Consider the following 17,850-nt stretch of genomic DNA (forward strand, 5'->3'; position numbering starts at 1 on the left):
TAATAAAAAAACATTCAGTTCAGTTGTCTTTTATTATATATATATTTTTTTTATTTTGCACAATTGTGTATTTAACCAAAAGATAGACACTCAGATTATCCAGAATGAAAGATTACAGTTAACCGTCAGATCCTATTAGCTGCCCTGTGACAAAGTGCAAAATTTATTTATTTCCATTTTTAAAAACACATTCTGCCTTTCAGACAGCAGGTTTAAACTTACATGTTTGCGTCAACTCACTGGCACATACCATTCCAAAGTACTATGTTTACTTGTCTTTTAAAAAGTTTTTTTTTTTTTTAGAAGAAAAACAACAACAAAAACATTAGAAAAATATTGCAGTTAAAAAGCAGAGACGTTTTCAAAATCCATGTAGTAAAATACAAAAAAAAAAAAGTTTATGGTAAATGTATTTATTTCAGCTAAAAGGTTCTACACGACTTCATGCTTGTCAGACACAGATGTGACCTTCTGAGGGTGGATAAAGTTTGTGTTATGACGACTTGGGATATCTGACGAGTATACTTTCACATTACATATAGATCACGTACGTAAATAAGTCGTCAACCAACACAAAACCAGTCATTCTTAAGTGAATAAGAGTCACACCTATAGCCTGAGAGGACGGCAGAGCGTGTAGAAATTTGAACTAGGGTTTGATGAAGGACCAGCACAAGTGGCACTAAAAGCAAACTGCATGACTGACCAGGTAGTCTAGTAGTTTGGGCACATTTCCATGCTACTATACAAACAGACAGAAACATAAAGATACAATTACCAACGATATTCTTTGCTATCCTGATAACAAAGGTAACCAGCACAGCAAAAATATGTACATACAGTAACCTTTACTAAAAATCCACAGCACACAAAATAGTACTTTTTTAGCATGCCCCAGTATTTTAAACTCACATCGTGATGAGTTTAAATGCCTGTGATTTAACATATACTAATGCCCTGTAAATAAAAATAAAAACATTTTGTTGTTATCTAAAACAAATGTTTTGTCATGGAGTTTGTCTAAATGCACTACAGGCAAACACAGTGGCAATTGTTTCATGATACAAGGCTAAAAAAAATATCACTATTTCTTCCTGTCCTGATAATCTGCTACAAAACAGTAAAAAAAGGCAAAGTGAAAACACAGTACACACAGTTTAAAGACTAATTAAAACACACAATTGGACATGACTGAGAAGTTGGATTGCAATAATTATAAGCACAAACCCTGCCAATATGTTGATCCTTCAATCTATCAGATGGGGATGTGCCTCAAGTCGAAGAAGAGACAGCTCATGCAAACACTGGGAGAAGATGCATTCACTCGCTCCCAGATTTCTCCTCCTGGCTAATAACACCAATCGCAGTCAGGAAGGGCGTGATCACCCTGTCCTGTAAAAAGAGCAGGCAGGAGTCGATCTGCTCATTGCTCACATTCTGAAAGACATAGTAAAGTGAGGCAGCCAGCATGAGGAACACCAGCAGTTTGAGCCAGATGGAGAAGGAGCGACGGCGTGGACGAAGCTCAGATTGAGGTGAGAATGATGGTGCATGAGATGCAGGGCTGTGAATGTGCGAGAGTGAGGACTTGGTGGTTGTGAACACACGCTGCTGTAAGAGAGACTCCTCTGGCCAAAGGTCAAGCGGCCTTGCTGGACGCCCAGCTGCCCCATGAATAGGTCGCCGGCAGGTAGCACTGTACATAAGCAACAGGCGGTATGAGGGTAATGCATTACTTGGTGTGTACCTATATAACTAGCCATAATATACACCACCACTAATCTCACCAAAATTTCATACAGAAATGTGCTCAGTCTAATAAATCTTAAGATTTACACTCACCTTATGCCTGTGGGTGTTGCAGGTTCATTAGGGAAGATATCTTTTAAAATATCACTTCTGTCCAGAGTAAATGACTGCTCGTCAGCTGCTGTTGTCTCCTCTACCTGCTAAAAAAAAAAAGTCACAAATTGTATAGGCATGTCAGTCATTGGTGCAGTGGCCTTATGGAACGATAGTACCAAGAGTATAATCAGAGGTTTTTACCTCTGAGAGATCTTTAGATCTTTAAACCACAACCGGTAAAACCGGCATTCAAATGAATCTGCATCATTTCAGACTATTTCTTGCAAACAAATTCATTTACAAATGAATCCACTTTGCAGATATGCTAATTCTAACAATGTTATGTTTATAAATTTTGCAAAACATGTTTTGTTTCTCTCCCTCTGTCTCATATTTTTAACCAACATTTTTATATTTCCATAGGTCAGCAGGTGCTTGTGCATCATAAAACACCTGCATGGTTTGTTGATGTCTCACACACTGTTCTTTCGCTTTATTTCTTGCACAGTTTTGAGCACAGTTACTGTCTATAACAATAATGACCAATATATTGCATATCATCAAAACTTCTGTCCAGACACATTGCTCAGCTTTCTAGAAACAAACAAACAAAGAAAAATGTATGTAAATTTTCTACTGGATTAACATCACTAACGTCACTCCGTACTTTACCTTAGTACTGTGCCGGCTGCTTGTCCTGGTGGTCACTGGTGTTTTTCCTCGGCTCCTCACAGGTTTTGGTGCTACAGGAACTGGCTCTGGCTCAACATCTGCAAACAAAAACAGCAAAAATAAATAGATGGAAATCTAAGTAAAATGCATGAAAACCACATAAAACATTGTTGACTACAGCCCATTTCGAAGCTATCGACTGTTTGGATTATTGAAGGACTTAGAGTCCCTGTTTAGGATTTATTAGATCATGGTATGAGAAGAATCTTATCTTTTCGCCATGTTTAAAATCTTTAAAACAAGCATTTCCCGTTTCATTACATGAGAAGCCTAGTAAACAATCCTTGTACCTTTTTGTTTTGAAGAAGCAGTGATTCCACAGCAGAACTTTGATTTAGGAGGAAGTACACATATTACAACCCCAGTGATTTATTTAATTTAAACCAAACAAACAAAAACAAAAAAACAATAGCCAAGAATATAACAACCTTCTTCCTTGTCGCTGTACTGATCCTCCACCGTGTGCGTTTTGCCATTCTGACTGCCGTCTGCCTTCACAGGTACTGACTCTGGAACTGCGGTCTCAGGTTCAGGTGATGTAGTCTCTGAAGAAGTCTGATCCAACAGCTTTTGAAGTCTCTTCTCATAAAGTTTACGAGTTGAGCCTGTTGCACATGAACAAGGAGGGGAAAAAACAAGATAACACAACCGATTGTCCTTTAGCCATTTAACAAATAAAAATTCACTAAAGTAAACTATCTACTGGAGTAGAATAGAATAGAATAACAGAGTCAAATGCAAAAATCTGTACACACTACCTTCAAACTGATGAGACCATTTTAGAAGATAAAATAATAAACATGATTTCCTTAATTACTCACTAGCAAAAGGACCATAGAGTGCATGTTTTGGTCAGCAGTCAAGAAGATTATTCCAAATGTGATGTAAATACATTCTTTTTTTATTATTATCTCTCTCTCGCAGTTTTGCCCCAGTTATTTTTCTTTCAGCCTCTGGAAGCGTTTCACAGTGGGCAATTTTCTAAAAGAATTGCAAATCATATTTGCAGTTGTGTTTACTATGGGTGGATGCATGAATTAAGACATAATTCAAATGAAAATGCAATCTTACAGACACACACCGACTGCCACCTTCACTTTCGCATACAATGTGTATGGATGGACCATAACAAAATAAAAAGACGATCACAAATCCCTTTGCGTGTGCATTTCTGATGCCTTGCACAGAAACCCGTCAAGCAGTGTATACTACAGGCCATGTTTGTATTTAGAAAATTTGCATTTTCATTTGAATTGTCATAATTTATGTTTCCACAAATAATAATAATAATAACAAAAAAAAACCACAATTGCAAATGCAATTTGTAATTCCTTTTGAAATTTGCATGAAAAATACCCACACTTGGACATTTTTAAAGCCATTTTCCTGAACCCAGCCAGTTTGAAGCCATCATGCTTCAAATATTGACTAAATAAGAAAGCACACATTGCCTGTTTTCATGTAATTTATTATGTAATAGCTGGGGAAATACCATAAATCTCATCTAAGCGTTTGGCGGAAAACCTACCGACTATAGGACCGGTATTGATGCCATACTTCAGCAGCTGATCCTTCAAGTCGCTGTCGGTCAGACTGGTCACTTCCACCTCCTCCTTCCGAATCTTATCGGTCTTTTTTGTAGCTTTCTGCAGAATGACCACAAACCGATTAACTCCATTAATTAATATATATATATATATATATTTTTTAAAACTTACCTTTCCTGATCTACTTCTGTTAGAGATCACGGGTGTTATTTCGTCGTCGCTAGAGAAAGTATCAGCCGGAGAGTGTTTCTTGTTCAGTGCGGTCAGGTGTTTGAGGTAAAGCTGGACATAGACGTCCTTCCTGTGCTCTCCGGTGGGAAGAGGAACATGGTTCGCAAGCAGTTCGCTCTTAAGCTTGTCCTTTGTGAGAACGGACGGGTCTTCAAGGAAATCCGCCATGCTTTATAACCGGCTTGTTTCCAGCCCAAAGTAGACACAGCTTATCTAACAAAAAAGTCAGTTGTGTTTAGAGTAAGTAAAGCGCGACACTGAGCCACAGAATACAGCTCCTGAAGAGTTAATGAACTTGCGCCGTTGTTGACAAACGTCAGACCGGCTGGAGCGCTTCAGCGCGTTTGAATAGCCTCACAGATTTACGCGGCAAAACACGCAATCTTACTCCTCCACCTCCAAACAGGGCTTCTTAACGCCACCCAATGCCCATGTTTCGATCAATAAAATGCAGTTATATTTCGACGCTCTGCTTTGTTTATACAAAAGAAAGAACAAATAACTACCTCTGTTTCGCTCGCTGTATCCCGATGGTCCGTGCGCGCCTCTATCTGGCACGGTTGAATAAAACCAACGCCTATTGGCTAGTTTGGTTTAGTACGGCGTTCCGGGATTGGTGCACATGAAACGACGACCAACCGCCGCATCAAAGAGCGCGATAAAGGGCTCGACGAAGCTGCGGGGGCGCGTGAACCTTTTCGTAATAAAACTGGTTCAGTTTTAATTGTCTGTAAGAGACATGTTATGCGAGTGTTAAAAAAAATAAAATATTTTAACTTACAGCCCCTTTACCAAACTGGTTATGTATCTCTTTAATAAAAAAAAGTCTCCTAGGACTGGCGGTGTGGAACAATACGAAAGTTCCTCAAGATGGCGGCCTTAACCACGCTTAGAGATACAGGCTGCTGCTGGGGGTCTAGTCTATCGCACAGCATTTTAAAAATATTAGTACATATTTATTCCAAGGCGCAGAATTTAGGACAGATACTACAATTATTGTTATCTTTCTAATATTATTATTATTATTATTATTATTATTATTATTATTATTATTTTTTTTTTTTTTTATTTATTAAAAATATGTAAATAATTAATTGTGCCTTCATTAAATGTCACACTCGTTTTTAGACACCGTTTATTAAAATGATTATTCTTAGTTTTACTGTGAACACTTTCACCAGTTTACAGATTATTAACACAGATTAATTACAGATATTATTAACATTATTTTACAAAAAAAGAGAAAAGTTCGTGATATCACCTTGTTCCACGCCCCATGACGCTTTACCTGAATCATGAGAGTAACTTTAGTTAGGACGTAAACAAAACTTTCGCTGCGATGTCGCTCGGCTTTTATTCAGACAGAACGCGTAAAAGACAACATAAGTAAACCCGTCCCTTAATTATGAGAGGAAGGGGAGGACAACTTAATAACGTGGTGGTGGATAACTTACAGTAGCAAATGTAGATACACTATTGAATTCAGGTGATGTTTTTCAAGGGTTTGGGCTTGGCACCTTAGTTCCAGTGAAAGGAACTCAATGCTTCAGTACACCAAGACATTTTGGACAATTTCATGCTCCCTACTTTGTGGGAACAGTTTAGGGATGACCCCTTCCTGTTCAGACCTGACTGCGCATCAGTGTACAAATCAAGGTCCATAAAGACATGGATGAGAGAGTTTGGTGTGGAGGAACTTGACTGGCCTGCACAGAACCCTGCCCTCAACCCGATAGAACACCTTTGGGATGAATTAGAGCGGAGACTGCGAGCCAGACCTTCACGTCCAACATCGGTGCTTGACCTCACAAATGCACTTCTAGTGGAATGGTCAAAAAATTCCCATAAACACACTCCTAAACCTTGTGGAAAGCCTTAACTTATGGGGTAACTCCATATTACATTTATGTGCATGTAAAGACCGACGTCCCAGTTTTGGAATGGCTCGCAGTCCCCACTCTAATTCATCCAAAAGGTGTTCTATCAGGTGAAGGGTCAGTCAAGTTCTTTCACACCAAACTCACTCATCCATGTCTTATGGGCCGTGCTTTGTGCATTGGTGCACAGTCATGTTGGAACAGGAAGGAGCCATCCCCAAACTGTTTGGAGCATGAAATTGTCCAAAATGTCTTGGTATCCTGAAGAGTTACTTTTATTGGAACTAAGGGGCCTAGCCCAACCCCTGAAAGACAACAGCTGAATTCTATAATTTGGAGGGGTGTCCCCAAACTTTTGCCAATATAGTATATTTTGTTCTTTCAGTTGCTTGAGACAGTAAGGCAATGAGCAATTTGACGACCTCGGAGGCTCACCAGTACCATCACAGTAATAAATTTGGTTGTGTGTTTCTTAAGGATGTGGGAAATGATTTTGTGTACTTAAAAGCTGATGTGGAGCCAAGTCAAAGACTGAATGTGTCACGCCATAAAGCTAGGGTTTTAGTGGACAGACTGCAGAGTGCTCTTGTAGTCAATACTGTGAAGGTTAAAAATAAAAATAAGATGATGTTGATTACTAGCAGTGGTAGTAGTATTAGGCTAGTAGTATCAGCATTACCTGATCTTTACTAGTGTTTAATAGCTACCACCCTAGGTATGTAAATTCAGGCTCATGACCCAGTTTTGTCTTTTTAAGACAATAAAAACTGTAGAAGTGTTCACAGGAACAGTCTGTCTTAACTTTAGGTATGTGTATGTAGTGCTCTTCTTTAAGCCCCAAATTAAGTTTTACCTGGATTTAAGTAGTGTCTGATTGACATCAAGACCTTGAACCAGAAGTTATAGCATAGGTAATTCTGATTAGGTAATTCTCTCTTGACCTCTCTTGCTGTGCAAAAGAGTGCATTCAGGGCTCAGTTTAAATAGCACCATCTAGTCTTTCTTGAGATTTTGTAATCTTAAGAGCTAGTTTAGAGCCTGTCAGTGGCACCTTGGAGCAAGCAGGTGCTGGGGCTTCATTAGAAGTCGCTGAGGCTAGAACTGAATATGATGGTTCAATGTCTATAATCTGGGCAATACACCGATCAGCCATAACATTATGAGCACTAACAGGTGAAGTGAATAACACTGATGATCTCCTCATCATGGCACCTGTTAGTGGGTGGGATATATTAGACAGCAAGTGAACATTTTGTCCTCAAAGTTGATGTGTTAGAAGGAGGAAAAATGAGAAAGCGTAAGGATTTGAGCAAGTTTGACAAGGGCCAAACTGTGATGGCTAGACGGCTGGATCAGAGCATCTCCAAAACTGCAGCTCTTGTGGGGTGTTCCTGGTCAGTGGTCAGTATCTATCAAAAGCGGTCCAAGGAAGAAACAGTGGTGAACCGGCGACAGGGTCAGGGGTGGCCAAGGCACATTGATGCATGTGGGGAGTGAAGGCTGGCCCGTGTGATCCGATCCAACAGATGAGCTACTGTTGCTCAGATTAGTGAAGAAGTTAATGCTGGTTCTGATAGAAAGGTGTCAGAATACATAGTGCATTGGGGGACCAACGCAATATTAGGCAGGTGGTCATAATGTTATTCCTGATCAGTGTATCTCCTGTACAAAACTGTAGACATATAATCATCTGTCTCTGATGAAGAATGAATGAGATGACTATAAAGATGGCTCTGTTCAAAATCAGAAGAGTTTTAGTAATTTAGCCCCTAAATCATTAATTATAGCTGAGTCAAATCTGCAGCTAGGTTTTAACTTAACTTAAGTTTGCTTCTTGGGGTTAATGTTGTGCTATTAAGCCATTGCAAGGCAATCTGATAATATCAGACGTAGAAGCTTTTAACCTCAGTCTCAGTTCCTTTGTAATATACAATGTACATGATTCAGGAATTTTTCTCATTAAAATGCATAAAGTAGAAGAAAGTTCAGGAGTCAAGCATTTCCATCATGGGCATCACATAGGATTCATTACAGTGATGATGGTCAGAAATGTAAGGACAATAGGAAATGAACTTTGATATTCTAATAAAATGATTTCATTTTAAACCTAACAGTGGTTATTTTTAGTAATAAGTGTATTATCATATTATCATAATAACACCATACAAAATGACATTAGTATCATAATCTTCTTCCATTCATTTTTGACTTAGTTACAAACTTATAATTCTAAGGGTAATTCAAATTTACCTCAATTCAGTCTGAATTTGTCAATACATCAATTTGACATCACTGACACGATGAAGCTCAGGCTCAGTCTGTAATACAAGCAAGCTCCTGAAAGAGGGTCCTTTAATAAAACAGTATTTTATGTGATATCATAAATAGCTGCAATACACAAGAGACTGTTCTGTTCAGAAAAAAAATGTTTGTGTTAAATGTAATACATTAATACATACATGTGCTTCAGACCAGTGGGCTCAGCAGATAGACCTCACTGATCCAGGTTTCTTGGTTTGATTCTGAGCTCAGGCTACTAGTTTTGCATGTTCTAGATGTTTGCGTTCTACTGGGTTTTCTGAATTTCCAACCATCTTCCAAAACATGCCATCCAGGGTATATTTCTATCATGATAGTCCAATTACAGTGCTGTAAAGTGGTTACTGTACATGAGCGCAATGCTTTATACCATAAAGATTTTTTCATTTTGTCTATTGTCTATACCGCTTATCCAATCTATACTCGGGGAGCCTGTGTCTCAGACATCAAGGCAGGATACACCCTGGACAGAGTCCCAACCCATCGCAGGGCACACACACACTACGGGCAATTTAGGGACTCCAATCAGCCTAGATTGCACTTACATCACCAAGCACAGGGAGAACATGCAAACTCCACACTCAGTGAGCAGGAGTGAGATTTTTCACCCAGGATGCTGGAGGTGTGAGGCAAACATGCTAACCACTAAGCCACCTACCATAAAGAATTTTTTTTAATTTAAACTATAAAATATAAATGAGATGGCATTCATACAAATATCATGTGAGTTATGTTAGAGTAGGGACTAAGTTTGTTTATTTATTTATTTATTTTTACTGTTTCAAAAACTTTCTTGCTTTATGTCAAGTGTACTAACTAGACTTTCATATGGTTTATGTAGCCTTAAGGGAATAAGAAAAACACATAAAATAAAAAGAATAAATCATGTGTTTTTACATCTTTGGGTTTACTAGGTGTTGCATAGAAAGTCTTTGAATCATAGACTGAAGAGCTTAAGAGTATTAGTATCAAGAATTTTTTTTTGACATTTCAGAGATTGGGGTTTGAGGAAATCATGAGCCAAATGATGCAGTCATAAATGTATTCATATGTAAAGCTGAATTTAAAAAATATTGTAATGTTTGAGCATAACACAGAAAGGTTAATGTGGGTCTGGGCAGAGTTGTCACTGGACAAGGTTTTCTTAAATTATTTTTTTTATTCCACTGCCCAAATACTACACTTTGCTGGGCTCAGTTCCTCACAGCTCACTTTCACAGCCTACACATACTCAGTGAACCAAGAGTATAAGTGTGAGATTGGGTGTTGATTTTAACCACTGTCTGGTGTTTTTGCATTCCAGTTCACTGTAGTTATGAGAGTGGTCTAAGGTGGCATACCTCTCTGACCTGACATATGTATTCGGGGTATCACTATAGCTTATAGAACTGATGCCTATATTATGCCTCAATCCACATAAATTTCAGCGCTTAATCTTCACCGGCTTCTCTGACATGCCTTTGCCAATAAAGTGGAGGCAGTATTGTGTTAAAAGTGCCAAGCTTCTAAGAAACACTTCTTCAGCCTTTACTGTATTTTATTTATACAGAAAATACCATATAAGCCAAAAATCACAGAAAAGTGTCTTTTAAAGCATAACAGTGGGGCCCTCAGGAAAAGGATCTGAGAGACATAAAGCAATTATTAGTAATTGTGTGTATGAAAGTGGCTTTAAAAAGGAAAAGCAGTATATATTATAGAGCTGATGACAGATTTATAAATGTCAATTTTACATTTTTGTGTTTGTGGATTTTCATGTAATAAAACAACACGGTTTGAAAGGTCATGCAGTATGAACAGAACCACATTCATCTGTCATAAGAACCAATAAATAAATATTTTGTACAAATTTGTTTAATAATAAGATATTGCAAAAAAAATGTGGAATAGATTTTACCTGCAGAAAAGAAAAGTGGTGTTAATAAATTCAATGAAGATTTTAGCTGCATTCAGACAGATCTCATAAGACACAGATGAATGGCAAATTAAAGGAAAACTCTGATTACCTGATTACATCTTCCCATGTATAATATGAATATAAAAATGTATAAAATGCTGAGCAGGCCCAGTTGACCTCGATTTTGGATTACGATGGCAAGTTTGTTTTCCTTAAAAATAATTTATTAATATTCTACCGTGGAACTTATCCGCAGTATGTAATAGCCATCATCCCATGGTGGTGACATGACATACATCTCAATTTCACCTCTCTATGTGAGGTTGTTGAAGTTGTTGGCTGGTAGCTCAGGTGGATGTGATACTCAATATTCTCTTAAGGGTAGCTCGACTATGGTGCAAAACAAGAAGTGAGGACATTATTCTTGACAAATCCTAAAGCAACAGGCTCCTCAAAGGATGTTATTCATAAGTAATTACCATCAGGCTGTTGGTGTCAGGCCAGACTAAGATGGTAGCTTTTCATATGAGTTGAATAGGTTTGTCCTGGCATGGAAAAACCTATCCTGCAGCCTTTGCACAGTATATTCCCCTGTTGACAGTCCAAACTGTACTTATAGGACACACACCTCGATGTCAACATCTCTCACTGCAGGAAAGTGAGACGCCCCTTCCCGAACCCTGGCAGCCCACCTCCTTATGAATCATGTGCCAAGCAACTTCTCCATTTATTTGTCCAATTATTATTTGAGCCATCATGCTGTTTTGTTTGGCAGATATTGATAAAGGTCAACTCATGTCAATACAGGGTTGCATTCAAAAGCAGTGTGAACTTTGTTAGATCGCTTTAGCAGACCTTGAATAGGTACAAGCCCATGCCTTTGCCCACCTACTGTGCTACCTTGCCGTTTTCCATTTTTGTAACTATTGCTTGTTATCGCTGGAATTCCACATTGGAGATCCAATGTACAGAGCTTGGCACAAAGTGTTCATTCATGATGCCAAGCACAATTACCTTTACCAGCAGAACCGTCCTACTTTCCTAAGAAACAGGATCTGGCTTATAAAGACTACACAGCAATAGTCGACTTAGCTTTGATTGATTCAACATGCCATGATTATAGGAACCATTATGCTTGAATACAGTTGCCAACATTATTTCTCAACTGTTGCTGACTTCACAAAACCCCCACCATTAAAATAACCACATGCTACTCCAGAATCAGGTTCATTTAAATGTTATTGGTACGGAGCATACAAAAAAAATCAAAATTTGTTATTTGACCTCACTCTTTGATGCTTCAGATGCTTTGATATGGGAAACATAGAAAGTGGGTAAGGATTGATTAATAAAAAAGCAAATCTCCTCACTTATAACAAGACATCGTGATTAGAGATATGAGGAAAAATACTCTTTCACCCTCTTGTATTACTTTACTGAACCCTTCTCTCAATGGAAAGTTAAATCGCTTTTTTAAGAATGAGGAAGGTTTTTCAGTTTGTTGCTAAATTTAGCTTGGCCCTGTTCAGACGACAGGTTCCTGAGCCATTTTCAACAAAGATGAGCCATAGGATTTGCCCGGGGCCCAGCGGGTGGCGAGTGCCGGTGGTCTGCTGTTCTCTTATGCACCAGCTTTAAAGTAAACACTGCAATTCTGCGGTCGCCAACGCCATGGCAGCCAGCAAAAGGCCTTACTGTGCGGCAGCACACACAGCTCCGGTGTGCCGTGTCCTAGACTTCTCCTCAGGCCCCCCTCTCAACAACAGAGGACGAGGTCAAGAACCTGTAACTCCTATGATGTATAATCTCCCAAATCTACTTAATTACCTCACCTATCAACGTTCAACTAACTGGAAATGATTGTACATGTTCTAAGAAAGCTCATCTGCTTCGACATTCATTGTGTTGTGCTGTGTTATTGCACTGAATTAATTAGTAGAGATGGGGCACTTCATTATGGAGTAAATATTTGTCTAGTTTATGTATGGTTGGGTGGCATGCTGCTAAACAAACCAGCCGTTTACTGGAAGAGTTTTCCCTCCAGACCATTAGATAAAATCAAGACATGTTTGTGCATGCGGTCCAATCTCTGCGGAATGTTTGACAGACCACATAGGATGCCACCTGCTTTTATTTTCTGAAACAAGTGAATTTCTTTTAACATACTGTTAATAGTTTGTTTTGAAGAATTTGCTGCTAGTAACTGCAGAAGTTACATGTGGAGTATTGTACCAACATTTAATTCAAAATACTCCAATTCAGTATATTTAGTATCTAATAATTAACACAGGTGATTATTGCTTATTTACTCTGAGAAAAAGAACTTGATGTCTGACATTGCTGATAGCTTTAATAAAAGTTTCCCATGCGAGAAACAGACATAATGCTTGCTACTTGATTCAGATAACTAATTTATGTCCACTGGCTGCAGGGATCTTGTTAGGAAATGGCACCACAACTTTTGAATTTCACTGCCCATTTAAAAACTCACTGGACCATGTTTTATGTAGAACAACAGATTGCCCATATGAAGCTAATTGATAATGTATGTGTCTAGTAAAGAGAAAAATAGTTAGAACATAGATGTGAGATTCAAGCAGCAAAAAGGTGGTGGGAGGTTTGGGGAGGGTGGGCAAAGCAGCCTTGTAGGTTTCCAAACTTCTTAGTGCTGCTAGCAGAAGGATTTACTGTAACTCTCAGACAAGCATTCACAGCTTGGGCTCTAAACGGTCTGTTGGCAAGGTGGCCATGTTGTCTCTGGCACAGAATCAAACCCACTGAACTGAGGTCCAAAAGTACCTACACAACACAAACCAGTGGGATGTTTGAATGATAAATTGCCGACGTTCAGTGGTAGAACAAAAAATATTGGACTTGCTGGGGACATCAGTCTTAATAATTTCACAGCAAGATTCCATACTGGGTGGTTTGGTTGACCAAAGCTATGCTCTTTCTCAAGTGACATATCATTCACTTAAAGCTGGTTATAGAGACGAACCAATCCAGTGCAGGTGCTGTATCAGTTTGTCCAAGTGCTGAGAGGGTCAAGTGGCAGTGGTCAATGGGGTAACACAGACGGTGTTAAATGACACATTTTATTCATTTACTTGTCTCAGTGAGCAGACCACAAAGTTTTTCTCCTACAAAAAAAGGCTTTTCTTGGTAACAGAGTTCAATTACCTGTGGTTATACTTGGAGCTCAATGGATTCACAGAAGCCAAACTGCTCTTTTCATATTACGAAGCCAAGAGCAAAACTTTGTCACTTATTTGTGTGTGTTTATAGAATAGAACAAGGTACAATTGGCTAAACAGCTCAAGAACGGACTTAACAAGACGTGATGGGGAAAACACATTTGACACTTGTTAGACATTATTCTTGCTTAGAAATGACAAAATTGACATACACCACTTAAGAAAAGTATTTTCACCAGTAATAGCCACTTACTTTCAATTTATTGTTTCACTGATGTGTTATTTTTATTATATACCGCAAACTAAACAGAAGTTGAGGTACACCAATTAAGATACATTTACATTTATGGCATTTAACAGATGCTCTCATCCAAAGAGGCTTAGAGAAGTTATAGGTGACATTGGTATAAAAAATCAGAACAAACCTATACACAAAATAGATCTTCTATGCAAATAGTAATACAGTGGTACCTCAGTCCTCAACCACCCCTGTGTACGAATTTTCGGTATTCGATTAGAATTTTCGAATTTGACCTCGGTGTACGAAAATATTTTCAGTGTACCGTCAGGAACGCCAGTTCTTGTTTCATACAGAATTACAATGACTATCAATATTTCAAATCAGTGTTCGACCCGACTTTAAAAGAATTATTGTGACCACACAAGCTTTTCATGCGGTGTACCCTGGCGATGTTGCCAATGAGGAAAGTTGTCAGATCAACCATCGAGTTGAAACAGATTAATTCATTTTACATTATTTCCTATGGGGAAAATAATTTGGTTTCAACCAAATCAGTATTCGACCAGACTTTTGGAACGATATATATATATATAACATAATTCTATCTATCTATCCATCCATCCATCCATCCATCCATCCATCCATCTATTATTATTTTGATATAGAATAGAGAATGTAGTCACAGATGGAAAGCAAGAATTGGTAATGTAAAACAAAAAGAAGAAAGAAAGAAAGAAAGAAAGAAAGAAAGAAAGAAAGAAAGAAAGAAAGAAAGAAAGAAAGAAAGAAACACTGTTTATGAGAGATGACATCAAAGATGATAATCAAAGAACATAAAAGATTTGACAGAAATAAAGTAAAGTATTTCTTCAGATACGGTCTGTTAATATTGATGAACAACATAATATATATTAACACATTATATAAACAAGTAAATGAAGTGTTACTGAATTGTGTGTTTTTCAAAAACCACCTTAACCATTAAATGGCTAGGAGGTTTGCTTAGTAGGGCAGGAGACCTACCCACAAGCTGGGTTTCACTGAGGTTATGGTTAGGATCTCTTGGGACAGTGGTCAGCCAGCAGTGTTTGCTTTTTTCACCCAGTTCTGCACATCTATTGGGAAGGGAGGGTCTCTGTTCTCTCCGCTCAGTGAGTGCACCTTTCTAGCAGCTCTGGCTCAAAAATTCCACTTCTGTTTCACTTCAACATATTTATGACATGAATACAGGTCGATTTCCTGAACTGAAATAATACTGACCGTAATCATGGATGCAATTGATTCAAATGCAGTAGTAATCATGAAATTCCGATTAACCAGAGATCAAATAAACACTTAAAAATGTGTGAGTGGAAATGCTAAAACTTTAATGGAACAGGTTTAAACTACTATGGCCTCTTCTGTCCTTTATTTAGTGTTCCCCTATCCCCCTCTCTGGGAGCATGCGAGCCAACCTCTTTCCACTGAAGGTGTGTGCCTGTGAGTTTCTCAGAGTGTGTGTGGTGTCAGTCTGGTATACGTTTTGGCAGGCGCACACACACACACACACACACACATACACACACAGAGTCAAATTGGAGTACAGAGCACTCTCTCTCATTTTCCTTGCTCATTCTGCTAGACTTGTTTGGTGGACCATTGGAGAGCATCAGAGACGCCCACAGCCTAGAGTGAGTGCCATAAATCCCTTTCAGCAGTGTGAGCAGCCAGCAGGTTCTCCACCACGCATCTGGAGGCAAAAATACTTCAGCTGAGATTGGCTTACTGATTGCTGGACGTTCTACATTTGGATATACCGTTGTTCAGCCAAGAGCTAATGTGATCCAGACATGGTTTAGTTGGAACGTGGCTACATGTATGGGGTACAGCAAAATGGCCATGAGATGCAGTACACATTAAACTACTCTTCTGGAGTACATGTAAGTATGTTTTCCATGAAAAGGTCTTTCATGCTGCTTAATCAACTCAAATTCAAACCCTGAAAATCACTATTACATTGCTTCTCGATAGATAGATAAGTTTAGATTTAAGATATTACTTAAATTAATTCCTTACTGTGAATATGTGTAAACTGAGATAGGTTTAATTTAGGTTTTATTTATTATGCCCTAGCATTTTACCACTTTATCATTAATATAATTTTATCTTAATTCGAAAAATATATACACAGTTATCGAAGCGTTTACATTTATGGCAATTAGCAGATTTTATTGCATCCTTGCAATATAGAGCATAATAAAATAAACACTGTGTCAAAGACATCACGTAAATACTTGCGAAGAAATCTATCAATATCGAACTGCTGTACTACAAAATGCATCTTGAAAATGATACATCCATGTGTAGAACATAATCTTAAATCAGTAACTGCATTTTTATTTATGTTTGAAACATATTTAGCTGTAGTCTAACTCTTTTCCAGATGAGGGTCTGCAGAGTTTTGTGGACGAGCATGATGTTAAGGCAGTGGAGTTTTGCTGTGCTCTTATTAAGCATCCCTCTACCTGTCCAAGGGCAACCCATACACGCTCTCAGCAACAGAATGTATGTGTTGACATCCTGTAAACACACTGTTGATTAAAAATAAACATGATTGTTGAGAGGACTGACCACACCTAACACAATATTTACACTTTAATTCTGACTCCAAGGGGAACATTCATTTGACATGAATTACTCAAACCAGGGGTTCACAACTCCAGAACAGGAGACCAACTGCTCTGCACAAGTTGACGCTTTTGCTCTGCTCCCCTGAGCCCTTAATCTACTCCATGATGGAATGGCCTGGTCTGAAACTTTGGTAAATTTGCAGCGGTAGAATGACTAGCATTCAGATGGCTGAATAGGACTGAAGAGTCTGTTCTTTAATGGGAAAAGTGACAGAGCACTGTGTACTTCAATATTACTATATTCAGTTCAAACATTAAAAAAAAAACCTTCATGGTTCTGTGATTGTTTTTCTACAGGAACCCAGTAAGGTTCACTATTAGAAAGTGAATAGTTTAGAAGTGGGATTCTTATCCAAAAAAGTCTAAAATATCCATATTGTATAAACCATTTAATCAGTAAGTATTAAGCACAATATGTTGGCAGTTGGAAATTTTGAGACTCAAGGCAATGGTACTTCAGGACTAGAGCAGAGAATCCAAATACAAGTCTGAGAATAACCTTGTGCCTTGATACACTGTATGAAAACAGATCAAGCAAATGTCTATAATAAGCGAGTTTGCTTTTTATATTTCAGGAAACGGTCCGTGAGTCAAGCCCAACTTATGCATGACCGTGGGCGCTATCTGCAAGACAGGAAGAGACGACTCTGGCTGCAGGAGCTGTTTGAACAGGTACATACTGCCAATGTGTGGGACACTCCATCCAGCAGTGGAACCAACCTCCAGCATGTAACCTGGGATGCCCAAGCTCCCAAAGCTGCCAGCAGCACCAAAGACTTTCTTTTGGACTTTCAGTTAGAGAGCACAGGCACAATTGACACCCTGCCACAGGAAACCAACAAAGAGCAGCCGTCTGGCACTAAGAGAAAGAAGAGAGTATGTTTGGGGAAGTGGAGAGAAAGCAATAAACGAAGAGGATGGCCATGCTCAATACAAGCCCAAGTAGCATTTAGAGCTCACTAAGTAGGGCAGTTGGCAGTAAGTGAGGAGACGACTGTGAAACAAACAAAAACAAGGCAATGACACCATCAAACACATTGGACCACGGCCTCTAAACTTCTTTACCATAGAATAGTTTCTCTCATCAGCATAAAACACAGTGCCTCTTAAGTAGAATTTATTGTCCCATGCACTGTTTGACTCACAGTTACATAAATATATTATGTAAACTTTAAGGAATGCTGTTATTTTTAGTGCACAGGTGAATCTTATTATACAGTAATAAGTCATTTGTCATTTGTTCATTCATTCATTCAGTAACTGCTTCATCCTGGTCAGGGTCCCAGTGGATCCGGAGC

General features: G+C 38.6%; 2 protein-coding genes across 4 annotated transcripts; one reads left to right on the top strand and one right to left on the bottom strand.

Moving 5' to 3' along the window:
• Positions 1-18: 18 nt before the first annotated feature.
• On the bottom strand, positions 19-5,018 carry tmpob (thymopoietin b). Of its 3 annotated transcripts, none has more exons than XM_058408837.1 (7): positions 4,862-5,018; positions 4,296-4,568; positions 4,106-4,223; positions 3,006-3,182; positions 2,518-2,615; positions 1,843-1,946; positions 19-1,696 (listed from the first exon to the last, which is right to left on the bottom strand). In XM_058408837.1, the coding sequence occupies exons 2-7, from the start codon at positions 4,521-4,523 to the stop codon at positions 1,321-1,323; spliced, it is 1,101 nt and encodes a 366-aa protein (XP_058264820.1). In that variant the 5' UTR covers positions 4,524-4,568; positions 4,862-5,018; the 3' UTR covers positions 19-1,320. The 3 variants fall into 3 exon arrangements, with proteins under 3 accessions (XP_058264820.1, XP_058264818.1, XP_058264819.1); XM_058408835.1 differs by having other exon boundaries at positions 1,843-1,949; XM_058408836.1 differs by lacking the exon at positions 4,862-5,018 and having other exon boundaries at positions 1,843-1,949; positions 4,296-4,853.
• Positions 5,019-15,819: 10,801 nt separating this feature from the next.
• pthlhb (parathyroid hormone-like hormone b) lies at positions 15,820-17,672 on the top strand. Its single transcript, XM_058407532.1, has 2 exons — positions 15,820-16,427; positions 17,128-17,672. Exons 1-2 carry the CDS (start codon positions 16,306-16,308, stop codon positions 17,513-17,515), a joined length of 510 nt encoding a protein of 169 aa, XP_058263515.1. The 5' UTR covers positions 15,820-16,305; the 3' UTR covers positions 17,516-17,672.
• The last annotated feature ends 178 nt before the right edge of the window (positions 17,673-17,850 follow it).

The sequence above is a fragment of the Hemibagrus wyckioides genome, linkage group LG14 (genome assembly GCF_019097595.1).
Source record: "Hemibagrus wyckioides isolate EC202008001 linkage group LG14, SWU_Hwy_1.0, whole genome shotgun sequence".
NCBI lineage: Eukaryota > Metazoa > Chordata > Actinopteri > Siluriformes > Bagridae > Hemibagrus > Hemibagrus wyckioides.